Source organism: Psammomys obesus, unplaced genomic scaffold, assembly GCF_907164565.1.
Source record: "Psammomys obesus unplaced genomic scaffold, mPsaObe1.curated_primary_1811, whole genome shotgun sequence".
Classification (NCBI taxonomy): Eukaryota; Metazoa; Chordata; class Mammalia; order Rodentia; family Muridae; genus Psammomys; species Psammomys obesus.
The window spans coordinates 2,356,543-2,375,830 of NW_026591918.1; the positions used below are offsets into that span (position 1 = coordinate 2,356,543).

General features: G+C 44.7%; 1 protein-coding gene across 2 annotated transcripts in view; it reads right to left on the minus strand.

The window, feature by feature from the left end:
- The window catches only part of Polr3a (RNA polymerase III subunit A), a 44,317-nt gene that overhangs the window by 17,336 nt on the left and 7,693 nt on the right, over window positions 1–19,288 (minus strand). For both annotated transcript variants that reach the window (XM_055612318.1, XM_055612319.1), the window contains exons 5-20: window positions 18,916–19,087; window positions 18,514–18,668; window positions 15,600–15,839; window positions 15,329–15,491; window positions 15,077–15,213; window positions 12,683–12,786; window positions 11,468–11,609; window positions 8,969–9,109; window positions 8,563–8,632; window positions 7,449–7,576; window positions 7,175–7,313; window positions 6,014–6,178; window positions 3,397–3,569; window positions 1,759–1,870; window positions 853–971; window positions 140–277 (exon numbers count right to left, since the gene is read on the minus strand). In XM_055612318.1, coding sequence (XP_055468293.1) covers window positions 140–277; window positions 853–971; window positions 1,759–1,870; window positions 3,397–3,569; window positions 6,014–6,178; window positions 7,175–7,313; window positions 7,449–7,576; window positions 8,563–8,632; window positions 8,969–9,109; window positions 11,468–11,609; window positions 12,683–12,786; window positions 15,077–15,213; window positions 15,329–15,491; window positions 15,600–15,839; window positions 18,514–18,668; window positions 18,916–19,087 — 2,298 coding nt within the window. The remainder of the gene's footprint in view (window positions 1–139; window positions 278–852; window positions 972–1,758; window positions 1,871–3,396; window positions 3,570–6,013; window positions 6,179–7,174; window positions 7,314–7,448; window positions 7,577–8,562; window positions 8,633–8,968; window positions 9,110–11,467; window positions 11,610–12,682; window positions 12,787–15,076; window positions 15,214–15,328; window positions 15,492–15,599; window positions 15,840–18,513; window positions 18,669–18,915; window positions 19,088–19,288) is intronic.

Below are 19,288 nucleotides of genomic sequence, written 5' to 3' on the forward strand. Positions count from 1 at the left end.
ACACACACACACACACACACACACACACACACACACACACACACACACACCCCACCCCACCCCACCCCACCCCATGCAGGCACAGCTCACATTCACATGGTGCTGTCGCTCTGTGGCTAACGACACTTCCTCAAGTTACCTGCATGTATCCTGTTTCAGCAGTCTTTACAGCTGTGTCCACCAGACCCTCCCGACCGGCCATCGTATGGAAGAAAAACTCGGTAGGCGTTAAACCAGAGTAAAAGCTATTGGCCACAAAGCCTTTGGCAGCAGGGAGCTAAAGAGAGGTAGAAGAGAAATATCAAACAAGGTTCAAGGTCCAAAATTCTAAAATCCATGTACATAAGAAAATGTCCCCTGGAGGCTGCACATACCCAGCCAGTGGCTCAATAACTGGCAGATGCTGTGCCCTTACCCACAGGAGAAACAATCTGGACAGACCATCTTTACTAGGGTACAGTGCAGGGCAGAAGTGGTTCCGAAGAGGAAAATGAAAGCTGGAGCTGCTATCCCAGAAGAGTCAAGGACCTCAGAGGGTGCCCAACCCACTACCTGGGAAGCTACTGTCTTCAAAACATCCTTTTTGTGGGCTAGTCCTACCCACCTCCAAGCCACAGCCATATGTAGCTCGAGCTACTAAAACTGTAAAAATAAACTGTAGCAATGGTGGTCCAACTCTGACAGTATGTCAGTCACCAAACAGGCACTTCAAATGGGTGAAGACTGACATGAAGGAGACCTCACGCCACAGCAACACATTATGAAAAAACACCAAATGAAAACAACCAATGGCTTTAGATCCTGTTAGGTCTGTGTTCCTCACAGGACAATCTGGACAAACACTGCCATTACCTTTGAATGCTTCTCAAAGTGAGGCAAAGATCTGTTTTCAAAGCCATCTGGTACCCTGGAACCACTGATAGCTTGCTGTCCCACACAGGCAATCATCTGTGATATGTTAATGAAGGAACCTGGGGAATAGGTCAGAAATGTAAAATTGTACTGAAAAATGTAAAAGAATGACAGAAGGTGGGCAGAACTCAGGGATAACACAGAATGTGACACAGTGCAACTCTTATTCTCAGAACCTAGGAGTCCTAGGGTAGTGAAGGTAGTATTACATCTACAGTAACATAGGTGAGGAAACCAAGGAAAGGGCTCAGGGAAATCTTTCAGATGGACAGAGGAGGACCGAGAGAAGGAAGCTGCGTGTAAAGAACGAGAAGCAGCCACGGAGGCGGGAGACCCCGGGTGTGCAGCAGGAGCGGCAAGTAGAACAATGGGAGTCTGCTTCATAGTGAACAAACAGCAGCAGGAGCCCTGAGGTTCTGAGTCTGAGCGTGGTATGAAATCTAATGCTTTACGGGACTAAGTAAATATAAAGCTAAATTTTGCCACATCTAAGCTAGGACTGCTAGGACTATAGATCAGCAGTACAGCATTTGCCTAAGATGCACAAGTTGATGCCCAGAACCACACACACACACACACACAAAAAAAAAAAAAAAAAAAAGGAAAGAAAATTGCTACATCACTAAATCTACTATAAAAAATTCCCAGTTTTCTTCTTTTTAACATCAAATTTAGTCAAAGAACCTTCAAACTCAAAAACCCGGCCAGTTTCTCCAAAGACTTAAATTACCCCAAATGCAAACAAAGGCTCTGTCTTCCAAGACTTAGAAACAAGAACTCAAAGAAATGAGGAGCCTCTGTGAAGCTACAGAGCACCCACACAGCCAACCCGAGGGCTCGGCTCACCTTTGGAGCCGCACAGGGCCATGGTGAGGGGGCTGTTGCTCTTGTCCAGCTCTCGGAGGCAGGCACTGCCAGCATGGTCCCGGATCACAGACAGCTCCTTCAGGATCAGGGCCTTGGGGAGGGGACAGGAGGGAAGAAAATGCAGGCTGTGATGAGCCACGCTCTGATCACAAACCTTCATCTGACATTTAATAGAAAATTCAACAACACTTAAACAGGATGTCAGATTTCTAACCAATCAAGTTTACTGAGCCTAGACAATCAAAAAGCCTAACCTGCATAAACACCTTTCTTCTGGAAGAGTTCTATAAAAATGTGAATAGCAAACTATAACAAAATTCTGAAGAAAAAAAAAAAAAAAAAAAAGAAAATTCAAGTTGTTCATGAAGCAGAATGTGCATGGCTTTGTGTACTGTGGTCTATGTGATAGCTCCTGGTCATACACTTGCGTGTACACACGCCTCTGTAAAGACATTCGGCATGTGGAGGAACTGTTCTCTCTGCCAATCTGCATGAGCAAATAATGTGACAAGATGACTACAGGAACAATGCGATCTGTGAGCACAGCCAAATTCACAATTGAAGCTGCTGAGCCCTCTACAAGACATAGTCCTACTGATGCCTCAAGTGCTTTTCTAAGTAGGTACAGTAAAAGACATCCTCTTCCCTCTGTCTAACCTCAGGAAGACTGAAAGTGAGCCGACTCCCAGGGAATTAGTACATATACACTCCTTTGAGCCCAGCCCTCAGAAAGCTATAGCAGGATTGTGAATTAAAGACCATGGGCTACACAGAGAAACCCTGTCACAAAAAGACAGACTTCTTCATTGTTTTACCTTTCTTTTAGCCACAAGTGTTGCTAACGACGCCCAGCTTGGTGTTGAGCCCTCTTTAGCAAGATGTTTACATGACCTCAAGAGAGAACAAAACACTGCTTTTCAACCCCACAGCCTTCTGTCTTGGCCTCCAGATGGCTAGGATTATAAGTGAGTGCCACCACATTCAGCTTAGAAACGTAATGCTTCAGAATCCTATCTTTCATACTACAGTGAGGCAAAGGTGCAAGGCAGAGGCCACAAAGAAGGCAGGAAAAAGCCAGGTATGGTAACACGTACTCACAAATCCCAGGACTCGAGGCTGAGGTCAGAAGACCTTGAATTAGAGGTCAACCTAAGCTACAGAGACTGTCATGAGCAGAACAAAACAAAGCCAGGTGCCCCAAATGCTGCCTCGGTTATTGTGGACCTTCGGGCTCCCAGAGATTTTGATATGGCCAGGTCAGCACTCAGTGGCTTCAACTGTGAGAAGGCTGTCGGCTGTAAGACCGTCCAGCAGGAGCGCTGCCCGTCCTGTACCCAGGTCATGGCACCAATCAACCGATTTAGAGCTAGAATGTGCTTTCTATGGAGGAATGTTGCAAACAGGGAGGGCAGAGACACTGAGTCTCTGGTCCAACGAGCAGATGCCCATGTTTTCACACCAGAGTGTGGAGCTGAAAGGAAGCAAAGGCCCCGCCCAGTCAAACACATAAGGACACACCTCAAGACTGGGTCAAGACGGTATTTTCCTTCCTGTTCCCCATTCCAAACACACTATAATTAGGACAACTGCTTATGCCGATCTGGAGGGCAGTCTCACCTCTAGCGTCTCCTCGGCAGTGCAGCCTGGCTGCTGCTGCAGCTTGCCTGTATTCAGGGCTTCAATGTATTCATCACATTTCTTGTAGCCGGCATTTAGTAGCTCATACTTGGCTTTCAGCAGTCCCTGGCCTGGTGTGACATCACCGATCCCAATTGAGAACCCACGGTTAGCTGAGGAAGAATTGGCAGACAGAGTAAGAGTGATGACCATTATCAGTCACGCGGACAGTAGAGCAGAGCTCATCCCCACTGCTTGCCTTCCCCTTCTCAGAAATCACTCTCCAAGAGAGAAAAGGAGGAAGTATCAGGCTGGGGGTGTAACTCAGTGGAGAGAGCACTATTTGAATCTGGGTTCAGTCCCCAATAGGAGAAAAAAGGCAAATATAAATGTCATCTCCAGAAGAGGAGGACTTCCAGTGTGAAGAAGTGGGTGGCTGAGCAGTCAACCTAGTCCCCTGGAAAAGGAGAGGACCTCCGGTGTCTTTATGTAGAGAACCAACAAGTCTGGAGAGGCTTAAAAGAGAGATCACTAGTTTCTGTAGACAGAGATGCATGGACTGGAGACAAGGAGAATGGGTGTAAAGTCTGTGCAAGGAACTGGCTCTGGGCTTTGCACCGAGATTGCAGTTCACATTCTCAGGAAAGAAACCAAGGGCTTTGGATTTGCAAATACAAGAGTCCAGAGACTAGAGAACCACCTGTGCAATATATGATGGGGAGCCCTATGCTCCTCCTTGTCCAGCTTCTAAGTCACTATCCCCAGGGTGGGACATGAGACTAGAAGAGATGTCTTCTGATGTCTCTGAGGAAATCAAGCCTCCGTAGGGAAGACTGTTACTGATAGGGCTATGCGGTGGACCTGCGGTGAGAAGGCTGGCTCTCAACTCAACCAGGGAACTGAGGCCCAGCAAAGCCACAGCTCCATTTGCAGTCAGCGATTGGTATCTCACAGCCAACACGAATGGGTAAACAAGGGACAACATGTATTTTAGGGCAGTTCTTAACGTGAAATATGAGGCCACAAAAGAAAAGGAAATGGGAAATTTCAGGGAGCAAATACTAAAATACTCAGTAATATTCCTTCAGAGCAGTGAAAGCCAAATCCAGAGATCAAAGTAAGGCAGCTCCAGTCTGGTGTGGCGGCACACGTCTTTATTCTCAGTTCATGGGAGGCAGAGACAGGCAGATCGCCATGAGCTTGAGCCAGCCTAGTCTACATACTCATTTCCATACTCTACATACAGTGAAATCCTGCCGTGAAAACAAAGAATCCCAATGAAGATAACAGACAAAGACCCACCTTCTCTGCAAATAATAATTATGGAAAATTTTATCACAAATCCAAGACATACCAAAGAAAACATTTAAAATTAGAGAAACGATAAAAGATGAAAGAGATCAAGAATAAACATATATAATAAAAAAAGTTAACAAAAGCAGAATTGATCCAGTAAACAGAAATACAATTAATACAATTTCCAAACAGAAAGAAATGGAGATAAAATTATCAAAGAAATAAGAGGAAATTTACAAAAAGAAAGGGTACTGCTGCAAATTTACAGGAACCGATTGAGTGATTAGCACAAGAAATGAAAAGGCCTACACCAGGGCTTACCACTGTGAACTGTTCCAACAAGAATAAACACAAAACAACACACACACACACATAGAGTTCAAAACACCGTGGGAATAAAAATGGCTGCATCCTTTCCACTGCACCTCTAGAAGCTACAACAGAACAACACTAAGGGAATTCTGAGGGGAAATATGCAGGATTTTTCCATTCAAGCGAAAAAGTTATTCAACCATGAGTAGAGTCAAGATTTTATGGTTGACAAGATGGCTCAGTGGACAAAGGTGCTTGTCACCAGGGCTACCTGCTGGAGTCTGACCCCTACGATCCACAGGGTGGAAGGAGAGACTCCTCTGACCTCTACACTCATGCTGTGGCACCAGTGTACCCACACTCAAACCCATGATACGCACAAAACATCAATAAAACTTGATTTAGAGAAACATGCAAAAATCACTTGATAAAGATGGATAGTGGCACATGCCTCTAATCCCAGCCTTCTGGAGGCAGAGGCAGGCAGATCTCTATGAGTTCAAGGCCAGCGTGGTCTACAGAGTAAGTTCTAGGAAAGCCAAGGCTACACAGAGAAGCCATGTCTCAAAAGAAATGAAAAAAAGCAAGCAAGCAAGCATGCAAGAAAGAAAGAAGAAAAAGACACCTGATATATACTACCCCATCAAAGTCTCAACAGGCACAGGAGAGAGCATGTAAGCAGGGCTGATACTGAATCGGATAGGTGCAAAGCAAGGAAAGCTGCAGACCTTCCCCAGGCATCTGGAAAGCAGTGCACAAAGGGCTTTTTATGCAATGCACCTTCTTGTAGACAACAGGAAGCTACTATAGGTTTCGATTACAAAAAAAAATGGAATTCAAATCTTCCAACTTGTCAGCACTGAGTCAACGTCACGGATAAATGCACAAATGACTTAGCCTTTTGGGCTGTGTGGGTGTAGGGATGAAACAGTGAAAGAACACTCATAAAACACTAAGGCTTTCTCTACTGCAGCATTAATATGAAGCACAAAGCTGCTGAGACACTTACATAGGTAAACTGGAGCCAGCCTGGCAAGCCGAGACATGGCATCGGCAGCCTCATTTTGCCCCCAGTCCCGTAGCAAGATGTAGAAGATGTTGTTCTTGGATCCTGACCCAAGGGTTCCTTTGTCCATGCTTCCGCTCATCAACTCGCTATTCTGGATGGTAACATCTGGAAGGGTGATACTGACAATGCATTTAAATGAACAATTATCTGGTTGAGGAAAATGTTTACATCCTGGAAATTCAAAGTACAGCCAAAGCATTTATCCTCAAAAATTTGTTTTCTGTTAAGGCAACAATATGAGAAGAACCGGTGTCCTTCCACACACTGTAACACAGTAGAAGTTCTGACCTTCTGAGAGCTCAGTGGGGCATTCTAGAGATTCACAGCTAGTCCCAAGGCCCTGCTAGCCATGTTCATTCTGACCCTCACTATGTCTTAGCTGCTTGCCAGTAACCTGGGAGAGCTAAAGACCTTGTGCTAGACAGCAACCACTAGGTGCTGGTTATGAATCTCACTCAGGATCACTATTTTATTAGAGAGAATCAGATGAATTGTACTTAAATCCTCTTTCTGTTATATGTTATACTGAATCTTTACAGTATCAGGACTTCTTTCCGACCGAGTAAAATCAGTTAAAAAACTCTAAGTCTTGGGGAGGGGTGTAACTCTGTAATAGTATCAGGCATGTAACCCTGAGTTCTGCCCTTACCACTGAAATAGAGCCAGGTGGGACTGTTCACCACTGAATTTCCAGCACTCCAAGGGTGAGCCAGAAGGACTGCTCTTAGCTCCACGCCAGCTTAGGCTATGGTGTGAGACCTTACCTATTAGTTGTGCTGTTAGACAATGAGTACATTGTCTAAATGGCTTATATAATAACATTACTATAATAATAACAATAAATTATAAACCTTAAGCAACCTTTACTGCCTACCTGCTCCCCACCCCTCAAAAAAACAACAACAACAAACTGTACTAACTGACAAAACCATTAAAAAGTACCACTCTGCCCAAATGATCTCTGCCATCTACAGAAATGGAGACTGACACGCTGCTAAAGAAAACACTTCCTCGCAAGCCTCTGCAGAAACCATGGAGCTGCTCTTAGGGAGTGAAGCTCACTCTCTGCAACTGCTTGCTCCTCCCACTCCTCCCACTCACAGGAATCGTTGATGCAGAGGTCTTCTCCCTTGCCACAGTACTGTTTGCCCTTGGTCCGAAGGTTGGCCCTCACTGGATTGTCATCACTAGGTCTGAGGATGACACTGAAGATCTGCTTTCCGGTCCACAAAGTGACAGGCTAGAGGAAAGGAAGCAGCAGATGAGGGGTTGTTTGCTCTCAGCATGGACCACTCCAGTGAGGCAAGAGGGTGCAAGCCCAGCACCAGCATGATCTCCTCCACTCCACCAACAGCCCACACGGACCCCAGCACACCTTTAGTATTGTAGGGTGTGGGAGGCGCACTTTAATTTTTTCATCTTTGCCAACCAGTATTGAAGCAATGATTTGACAAGCCTTGGATCGATCAAAGAAAGTGTCCTTGAGTGTGAGGAGGTAGGCACCTAAGGAGATAAAGAACCAGCACAAAAATGAAAAGAAACCACACTGGTGAAAGCACACACACACACAAAATTTATTCCCTTTGTATCCTGACTGTGGCCCCTCCCTCGTCTTCTCCCAGTCCCTCCCCCACCACTCTTTTCCTCCTATGCCCCTTGAAAGCACACATTTTTGACCTGTCATCAAGTCATACTGTTCCCCAGGGAAGAATTAAAACAGACTGTGCCCCCAACTCTACTCCACAGTTAGTAACATGACTTGATTTCATCCACTGCCTCATTTCAAAGCTATGGCAGAGTCTAGGCCTGATACTAGGCATAGAAAGCCCCCAGTTTCAGGAGAACAGCCTTGGCAGCAGGGTAAGCTCAGAGACAGGCCAGATGAAGCCATACTAAACATGCCCCAACACATAAGCCCACACAAAGCCTCACAGAACCCTCTGGACTCCGCCCACATGAAGCACCCCATGCTGTGTTCTCACCTCCTCAGCCTCCACCACAAAAGAAACAACAGAAAAATAAATACAAGACTGTGGAGCTCAGTGTGTACACACAGAATCAAATGACTAACAACCGGTTGAAAAACAACCTAGTCATGGTGGCTCATGCCTGCAACCCCAGCACTCAGGGAGGCAGAGGCATGAGGCTCTCTAGGAGTTCAAAGCCATCCTGGTCTATAAAGTGAGTCCAGGATACCCAAGGATATACAGAGAAACCCTGTCTTGGAAAAAGAAAAAAGAAAAAAGAAAAAAAAAAAAAAAAAGGAAAGAAACTTCAGCAAGCTCAAGGGCACACCTATAATCGTGACACCTGGGAGTGTGTCACAGGATTCCGAGCACCAGTTCAGTCTGAGCCATACAGGGGGAAGCCCTCTCAAACCAAAAGTACAACACTCCTAAGTCCGGACAACAAACAGCGTTCAGTTCAGGCCATTGTATGAATCACTGTGACTGAGAAGTCAAACTCTCCTACCAAGTTCATAAAGTCACCTGTTAAGAAGTCCTGAATGGCAGCAATGAGTGGCTCTCCATTTCTTGGGGTTACAAGGTTCGCTTTGGTCTGAAGAAGAAACAGGCGTTAAGTTAGCCACTGGCTGGACTCGGCATCCCTGCATCCCACGACTGCTGAACTGAGGACTCCACCCCAGCATTCTCACTACCTTGTAGTTTCCTTGTCTATCAAGGGAAAAACAACAACAAAAAACCCTCCAGTAGGGGCTCACTCTGTAGCCCAGGCTGGCCTGGAACTCACTACGTAACCTAGGCGTTCACCTGCCTCTACCTCCCAAATGCTGGGATTAAAGGCATACAGCAGCGCCGCCCAGCTGAGCCTGGCCTTGACTTACACCGCTTTTTCATATGGGGCCCTTCTCCTGGGCAGTGTCCCACTACCTACCCCCATGAGAACAAGGGCCTCCGCTTTGGCTTCCTCTGTCTGGGGAAGATGAAGGTTCATTTCGTCCCCATCGAAGTCGGCGTTGTAGGGGGTGCAGACACACTCATTGAATCGGAAGGTCCGGTGGGGCTTGACTCTGGCCTGTACAACACCCAACAAAACAAAACAGGAAAAGGGTTTAGGCATGCACCCAAAAGCTTCCTTGTTTCAAGTCATGAGGCAAAAACATGCCGCCTAGAAAACTCGGCACTCTAAGGAAGTAAACTTCTGTTTGTTCTGTTGTTGTAAACATAAATAATTTGCAGATTTGGTCAACAAGCTCTAATAGACCAAGTCAAATTTAACATACTGTAAGAAAAATACCAATACAGGCGACAATATGGATAGTCCACACTCCCCAAATATTTATCAAGTTTTATACCATTTACAGCAGGTGTAAGCCAAAAATCAAGAAACCGAAGCCTATCAAGTAAATAACCTGGAAGCAACTGAGTCTCAACTACTCATACGGAAATGAAGGGAACTGAGCCATGCATGCTGCCTGCCTCTCCTTGTGAACTGTACTTCAGGGTGAGCCACTGTCCTAAGAGCAAAGGAAACACTTTCAGTAAAAGACGTCTGGATAATGTATGAGGACGGAAGGAATTCAAAACCGGGGCTCCCTTTACATACTCTAACATTTTTTTTTCTTAGTATCAGCAAGAGTTGGGGTGGGCAGATCACATGATCCTCCCCAAGCAAGACAAGCACAATAACCAGACCCATTATACATCAGTTCTGCCAAAAAGATGAACCTGAATCTGGGGAGAATTCTTAGGCTCATTTTCAGCTTATGGAAATGAAAATCAGCAGCAGCAGCGAAGCCACATCTACAGGTGAGCCCATAGCATACAGCTCTTTATAAAGCCTCGTCTGCCTCTGCAGTCAGCCTACGGCACTCAACATTCTTCAAGAGACCCTCTGACGCAAGTCTTTTAAGCATTTTAGTGGCTAAGTAAACAAGCAGAAGCAAAAGCAAACCAGTGTTCTGCCTCTTTTATATAGAGCTGTGCACACAACTCTAGTGAGTTTTGGTTTCTTTAAGAATCCAGTGACGTTATGTGACTGTGTTTTACTTTAATCCCAGGCGAGGGATATGGGAATGCTTCAGCTTGCCCACAGCCATTAACTATGACTGTCTGGCGCACTGGCGGGGGTGTGATCTTTGCCAGCTAGAGGTAGTTTAATTCTGGAACTCTTGAGAGGGTACAAATGCCAGAGCCCCAAGAGGGATGGGGGCACAAAGAAGAAAGAAGAACGAAGAGGAGGAGGAGAAAGAAGAGGAAGAGAAGGAGGAGGAGGAAGAAAAGGAGAAGGAAGCGGATACCTCCCCTGCTACTCCTGGTTGCTGTTGTGGTTTGACAAGAAGTTGGAGATATTCTTACAATGAAGATTGGACTTGCCCCAAGGAACCCAATGACCCTAGTCAGCAGTATTCCAAAGAGACCCTAACCTTCTGTCTCTCCTACCCTACCTGGTGTGGGGTATTAGAAGATTGGGGTGGAAAAGGGTAGAAGAGATAAGAACCCAAATAGATTTTTAAAATGCCAGCATGCAACAGAAATATTTTCCTTTGCAAAATTAAATTATTCCAGCCATTTTTCACACCACCTCTCAATTAGGTCTGTGCCGCTATATGCTGTGTATGATTTTTTTTTTTTTTTTTTAACTTGAGGCTTCTCTGCATATAACTCTTATACTTCCCATCTTAAGTCTGAAGGGAAGTGGCTGGAGATGGTTCTGAAGTTAGAAGCACTTGCTACTCCAGAGAACTTAAGTTTGGATCCCAGCACCCATTCTGGTCCTTTCACAACTGCCTATAATTCCAGTCCAGAGGATCCCATGTCCTCTTTGGGTCTCTATAGGACCCTGCACATGTATGACATACACACCCACTCACACATAAACATACATAAAATAATAATAAAATAAAAAAAATAAACGAAAATGAAGTCAAACTAAAAAGTTTCATTCCTGGGCCGGAGAGATGACTCAGCGGCTAAGAGCACTGTCTGCTCTTTCAGAGCTCCTGAGTTCAATTCCCTACAACCACATGGTGGCTCACAACCATCTATACTGAGATCTGATGTCCTTTTCTGGCATCAGGTATTCATGTAGACAGAGCACTTATATACATAAAATAAATAAATAAATCTTTAAAAAAGTTTTATTCCTGACAAACGGAGTTTGACCTCTGGGAAGCACACGGGAAAAGAAGAGAATCAATTTCTGCAAGTTGTTCCCTAATTCCACACACACATCATGGCATGAACGTGAGCATGCATAAACGGACACATACACACACATAAAAATTTAAAGGTCAAAACAAGTTTTATTTAAACTGAAAGGGAAGTTTAAAGTTATAACCTTTGAGATTTCTGAATTATCTTCATAATTCGGCTGAGTATATCCTGTAAGCTCCCACTTAGCAAAAAATAAGAGTAGCAACCTCACACTCACCAGATGGGCCATGATGCTCAGTTTATGCAGCGAGGGCTGCCGGTTGAACAATACCACGTCTCCATCTATCAGGTGTCTCTCTACAATGTCGCCGAACTTGAGCTCCTGAGCCATCTTTTCCCGGTTTCCATACTTCAGGAACCTGTGCAGGATACACATGGTCTCTGAACCAAGCTCTCCCACCACAGAGAAGGAGCTGGTATCCACACCCCTTAAGCTGGGCACTGCCACCTCACTGACTCATTTGAGGTCAAGTCTTCCCCATGCAGTTTGAACTTGTGAGCCTCCTGCCTTAGCCTTCTAAGAACTGGGTTACAGACACATTGCTCCATTTTCAAGTCATAACACCAGCATATGTGTCACCAAGAAGAATGCCAATAAACTACGCCAAGCTGATTACGAGACATATCCTAATTTTAGAAATGGGAAAACAGCTGAGAATATGGTTCAGTGGCAGAACATTTACCTACCATGGGTGAAGCCCTACGTTCAAATCTCAGCTGAGATTACACACCAATATGGACTACATTTTTTGTTTTTCAAGAGAGGGTTTTTCTGTGTAGTGTTGTTTGTCCTAGAAGTTGCTCTGTAGATTAGGCTGGCCTCAAACTCAGAGATTGTCTGCCTCTGCCTCCCGAGTGTTCAGATTAGAGACATGTTGCCATCGCCCAATGAGACCCTATTTTTAAAGAGGGTGCCAGTAGCTGGAGGTACCGCTCAGCAGCACATAGGGTGTTTGCTTAACATCCCCAAAGCTCTGGATTCAGTATCCAGATCCGAGAAGACAAATGTTAAAATAGGAAAGTATTTTGTTTTAGAATAACAGAAATACAATAATATTCTTTTTTCTATAGGAGTCTTAAGACTCTCATTATATCAGCTATTGGTGGTCACCTCACCTGGCGCTGCAAGCCAAACTTGGTGAAATAAGCTCCAATGAAAGACCCTCAAGAGCCCATGATATAGAAAACGAAGCATTTGTATCTCAAGGTATTCTGTGTATCTAGGTCTAATAATGTCACATGTAAAAACAAACCACAATACCTCATGAACATGCAGTGATCAAATGAAAACAATGACAGACTCGGGTCCACTCAACTTAAACACGTATGTTCTACACTACCAAATGCCATTCACTGCACCTGGAGTTCACTCCACGGGCTGGTGGGTAGTACCGTAAGGCAAGTTAATCCTACACAACCGGGAAAGCATTACCTTTTCATCTGCATGTGCCTCTGCTGGATGAAATTGGCTCCTGGGTGAACATCAGGGCCATTTCGAACCAGTTTCCTCAAAAAATTGATGTTTGCTTTGTTCACCTATAGGAACGTGATAAAAACACAGTAAGACAGTCTTTCTTTTCTACAAGCTAGACAACAGTACTGTTATTCCTTGTGTACACTCTAAGGGGAAGAGAGCTACCACAGGGCAGCTGTGGCCGACAGTCTTGACTGAAGTCTTAAAAACAACAAGCTGGCAGACAGGAGTCTAGATCTACGGAGGCATGGCCAAGCCCTTTCCCAGTCTTTGGTCTCCCCATTTGTACTGGCCTGTACAACACTGTACTGGACGGCAATCTACAGCAGTGTCATCTGCCAATGTCTGCCAGGCTCTAAGACTTAGAAGCTATGGCGGCAGCAGCACCAGCTGGCCTGCTCCAGCCATGCTCTGTAACTTCTCAGTCAACGCTTTCCTGAGGAAGCATCAGATCATTCTTCATTCAAATGAGGACACTTGGAACAGGGTTACCATGAGCGCTGATGATCCAGGCAGTCTATAAATGTTAGGCACAGAGCTAATCAGCAAGCTCTATCACCAGGCCCTACAGTGGTCTAGGTCTCCATGAAGAGCTGAAGGGGGAGGGGCACGACAATGCAGACTGTAACTACCATCTCATACTCAGAGTGTGAACTGAATGCAGACTGCTACAGGCTTTCTGGATGAGCAGCAACAGCTTTCAAATGATCATACTCTTTGACTCAGTGATTCTACAGCATACCATTCCAGGAAAACTAGGGAGAACTGATATCTTTGGTTATTCTGACAATTTTGTGACCAGAAGTTTTTAGATGGCTAGACTACAAAATGCACAAGCACTGTCTATTTTTTTAAAATAGCATTGTTTAGAAAAAAGTTTTCAGTGACATAGTTTACAATGTGAGAATTAAACCAACAAAACTGTTGAAAGTTGTCAGTAGGAAAAACAAGTTGCAGCACAGAAGGTGGAATGTATGCTCTCCTGACATGAGGGCTACTCCAAAGACAACACTCCCCAAACGATTATCCATCTCAAAATGTCCACATCAGCAAACTTGCAACCAGAATGGCCAGGTGACACTGAGCAAACTCTAATGGATTGGGTGGAGTATGGTGTTTGGGGAAGCCAAACAGAAGGCTTGACTTTCTGTCTGGCAGCACTGCGGAGTGGGACTGGGACCAGGCCACTTGGCCTCCCACCTAGGTGGCCCCGTTACGTCTCTAGCACTGTGAAAAATAAACACATAGAGAGGAAAAGCTGATTCTTTTGTTTTACAGACATAAAAAGCTTCCATTTTCATGTGCAAAAGTCTCCAGCTGACAGCAATATGTTAAGAGCTAGAGAGATGGATCTGTGGTTTAAGGACCTGAACGTATCACTGCACCTCACCATGGAAAGAACTGACTCCTGAAATTTGTCCTTTGACTTCCACACACACACTACAGGACATGTGCGCTCACTCATGCAGGTGTACAGACACATACACAATAAAAATAAAAACAGAAAGAAAGTAATTTAAGCACGTTATCCAGCACCCCTTTGGAGAGTTAAAAAGCTGAGCCTGGCAGTGGTGGCACACGCATCTAATCATAGCGCTTGGGAGGTAGGGGCAAGCAGAGCTCTGTGAGTTCAAGGTCAGCCTCGTCTACATAGTGAGTTCCGTGACAGCCAGAGCTATAGTGAGACCCTGTATCAAAAAAAAAAAAAAAAAAAAAAAACAAACCAAACCAAACCACACAACCCAACCAAACCAAAAACAAATAAAAAAAAAAAAAACACTAAAAAAAAAACTATGATTGAATATAGCTATTTTATAAGAATTGCCTCTGTAGAATAAGCAAGGTTCTGTTCTTGGTGTGTGAAGCAAGGTGCAGGTCAGTGGTTGAGTGCTTACATGCCTGGCACCGTGGTCCCAGGTTGGATCTCTACCTCTGCAACCAACAAATGAAAAACAAAAATCCAACAGCCTCTAGCTGCAACTGTCCCAGTGTAGAAGTTACAGATGTTATGTGTGTTTAACAAAGTGGAATGAGCTGAAGAGATGCCTCAGGGGTTAAGAGTACTGGCTGCTCTTCCAGAGGTCCTGAACTCAATTCCTAGCAACCACATGGTGGCTCACAGCCATCTATGGTAGGATCTGATGCCCTTCTTCTGGTGTGCAGATATACATGCAAACAGAGCACTCATACATTTAAAACTAACCAACCAAATAAACAAACCCATAAACACTGTGCAATGAGACATTTTAAAAATGTAGGTTTCTGGGGATTTGCTTCTATGTGTAGCGTGAACTCTCAAAATGAAAACACTGGACTGAAAAAAGGGGAACTGTGCAGCTAAATGGTACTTACCTTCTCAGGAAAAGTTAGAATTTTGGCCACATGAACTGGCACGGCTACTTCATCAATCCGGAGGTTGGGGTCAGGCGAGATGACTGTTCGGCCAGAAAAATCCACCCTCTTCCCTGACAGATTACCTCTAAATCGACCTAAATAAATCAAACCACACCATGGGTGCCATGCTACACCCTGTGCTGTTTGGGTTATAAGAAAGACATATATTCCCTCAACAGATAATAATGGCAGAGCTTGTAAAGAACCTACCCTGCTTCCCCTTCAGGCGCTGGACAAAGCCCCGTGTCCACTTCTTGGGAGCCATGTTAAGAGGAATGCCAGAGAGCTCACTGTTGATGTAGAGGGCACACTGCAGCTGCAGGAAATCCCAGTCTTCCATGATCATCTGTGTCTTGGCTCCCGAGATCCGATGCTGAGTACAGAGACCAAAAACTGCTCTTTGAGTTTTCTCGCATTTTACCGAGAAAGCATATTTACATGCGCTCAGGGCAGCATGCACACATGAATGGAAAACACCGACCTTTTTAATAACGTCATTTAGGAAAATGATCTCTGTCAGTTTCATTGTCAGATCATCTTCATTGGTTCCAGACTTCAAATCACTCACAACAGAAGGTCTGATACACAAAGGAGGCACCAAAAGTCGGGTGAGAATCAAATCAGAGGGCTTTCCAGCTTCTGGGTTCATCAGAAGTAAAGGGACATCTTCAGCTGGGATGCGCTTAAACAAGTTCAGAACTACTAAGGGATTCAAGTTCTCCTATGGGAAGTAGGAAGGAAGGGATGGTAGGTTAGTAGGTTTGCTTCCTAGAAGTTGGTAAGGCTACCCTCCCCTCTGTTTGCTATGTGTGGAAACTAGGTCAGCTGGCCAGTGAGCCCCATGGTTCCACCCCTCTCTGTTCCCCACAGCTGAGCTTACAAGCAAGTACCCCACACTGGTTTTCCCCACCAGCGGGTTCTGGCTGTTCAACTGAAGTCCTTTTGCAAGCACTTCACTGACTTGAGTCTTTGTCTAATTTTTATTATAATCAAGTTTTTTCTTAATAAGCTTAACTACCTTTGAATTAAGTTCACTAATGTAAAGTGGTAGGTTATGAAGAAAGAGACGGACTCAGAAGACCCCACCCCACCCCTGGCTGAGGAGCCATTGCTAGCTGATAGCTTTATGGAAGGGAGAGTCAGGTCTCAGATAGTGTGGCTCCTGGTAGGTTTGCCATGCCCTGGATATGTGGGCAGCATAAATCTGACGTTGTGGATTACTTAAAAGAGAGAGACCATGAAGATGGGTAGGAACAAGCAGTGGATCTGAGTGGACTTTAGGAAGAATAGGGAGTGAACATGATGAAAATATATGCATATATCAAATTCTTGAAGAAATAAAATATTTTATTAAAAATGTTAAGCTATGAATCACTAACTTATTAAGAACTATGAAAATTACCAGAGATCTAAATATCCTAAGAATGGAGCCTGGAATGGCATCACACGCCTTTAATCCCGGCTTTTGGGAGGAACAGGCAGGCCAGCCTGGTCTACATGGTGGGCTCCAGGACAGCCAGGAGTACACAGTCCAGTGGTTCTCCACCTCCCTGATGCTGCAACCCTTTAATACACTTCCTCGTTATACTGACCTCCAACCCAAAATTGTTTTCATTGCGACTTTATAACTGTAATTTTGTTGTATCTGTGTTGTCAATGTTCTCAGGTAACCCTGTGAAAGGGTCACTGGAGAGATAAGGTCATCGAATGCGTAATTCAAATGCTGATGTCTATGTCCTCCACATCTTCTGCGAATCTGAGGTCTCAATGTTACACTGCTCCCCAACTGTCCCGTTATGCCAATCACTCAGCAAGGCAGAGACTAGGGCTGGACTTCCTGCCAGCAGGATGAAGTAGGGGATTCAGCCAAGGGATTCAGGGATGGGCAGATGTGCAGGACAGACAAAAAGAGCGAGCTCAGCAAAGAAAGCTACAAAGTGCAGGCATCTCTGGGACGTACGCTGGGAGGAATCCAAAGTAGCTTACAGGGCTAAGAATTGACTAATAACTGCTCTGTTCTTGTGTTGTGAAGCTATTAAACAACTATAAGAGAGTCTCAAGTTATTATGTGAGAGCCAGATTAAGAGAGAAACAGAGTTGTATAAAAATCATCCTAACAGGTTGCTCGACCTCTGGGGGTCAAGAACCACAGTTTGAGAACCACTGATAAAGAAAACAAACAAAAAATGGTCATTATGTGTCTTGTTTTCTACTTACTACATTTTCTGTGGGATTTTAGTAACTGAATCTTACATTTCAATAATGAAGTGTTATACTTAAGTTGACATTAACATTTCCTCTGGGGTTCTAGGTGAGAAAAAAAGTTAGAAAGAAACATGTGAATAGCTACCACCATTAGGACCCCAAGCATGGAAGGCAACTGTGGTGCAGCAGGGACGACATTTAATTAAGTATGGAGACTGGAAGAGGCCCTCAACAGATGCCCTTCCTTAGCTCCTGTCTTCCGCTATGAACACATCCCTATCATCTGGGAAAATAAGGTAGGAAATCTTGAAGTCCATTGAGAATTGGTAGAAATAGGAAAGAGGCCAGACCTCAGTTGAGAACCAGTCAGAGCTACACAGGACACTGGAATGTCATGGAGCTGAAAGCCAGAGGAGCAGAAAGTCTAGAAACCTCTTATTAGCAACAGCAGTTCTCCAAGAGTGACACAACAGCCTGCCAGGGCCACTGGAAAGAGGTTGCTCACAACTGTCCCCTATCCAAGGATGCAGAAACCAGGAACCACGGGTGAGAAAACACGGCGAGCGGGGCACAGAGGATGTGAGACACCACTGCTGACCTCCATGGAGGGACTCTTTACCAGCCTTGGACTCACATAGTGTGACGTGAGTGTGAGAACTCACTAGTCTTTTGGGGACAGACTGTAATTTCTGTCTAATTCCTGAAGGACCTGTAGATCGAGGACCACTGCCATAGGTCTTTTTCTACTAAATCATGTGGTGCTGCCAACACAGGCAAAGTGTGGGCTTGACTAACCAGCTCCAGGCATGAGCTGCGTGTGGTGGCACAAGCCTATAATGTCAACACTTAGGAGACTGAGGAGTTAATGGGAATGGAGAATCCTAGGCTACGCCCCGAGACCCCATCTATTCCCACAACCCCACAAGAAAAAAAAAATAGCAAAGGAAAATCACATACAAAGAGTTACAAAGCCAATTCAAATAAGGTTAGTGCCAGATACACACCTATCATCTGCCAGCTCCTTATGAGGTTCTATGGGGACCCTTGTTTCTTTTAGAAGAATGTGGGTATACTGGGGATAGAGAGTAGAGGAGGACAGAAATATGCACAAATATTTGTGCATACTTATGTGTACCCTATATGATGTATAAGAGGTGTAAGCAAAAGGTAGGCATGAGTTTTCAGCTCACCTGTGCCCTTCCCAGCAGTGGCTCAACCTCTTTGTTGTGCTCAATGGCTGTCTCAAATGACTGCAGGAAGTTTGATACAATGGGATCCACGACTTTTTTGTTCGTCTTGTATTTTTCATGAATTATCTTCAGTAAGCCACATTTTTTTACGGTACCTATGAGAGTGAATTCATTTTAAGGATTAAAAAAAGGTTTTCAGCAATGCTGGCTAAAAATTACAGTCTAATGAAACTGTACAGCAATCAAAGGGGAGAGGAACATTTTCTAGTATCACACCAGCTGCTGGTCCTATAAGCCTAACTCACAGGAAAATAGCCGACTTAAAAATGTCACACAGAATCAATTCATGAAACCAAGAGTGAACAGAAGGGTCATTGCTGAGCCTCTGGGCATTACCCTCACCATTAAAGGCACCACAGTAGTGACAAGTGCTTTTCTTCCGGCACTTATCTGAGATCTTCTTCTTCAGGCCTCGCTTCTGCAGGTAAGTCAGACCAGGCCTCTTGAGGAAATCTAGAAACTGCTGCTTCTCTTCCTGGGACAGCATAATGTGGCAACAGGTTTTGCAGATCATCTTTTAAATGTTAAGCAGAATGGAGACAAAGATCAGAAGCTAAAAAATTCCTTCCCTTTAAAAATGTCACTTCTGGAGCTACTGAAATGGATGGATTACTGCCAAGCCTGATGACCCGACTCCAATCCCTGGGAATACAAGGTGGAAGGAGAATAATGACTCCTGCAAGTTATCCTCAGATCCCCACTGCGTGGTCCCTAG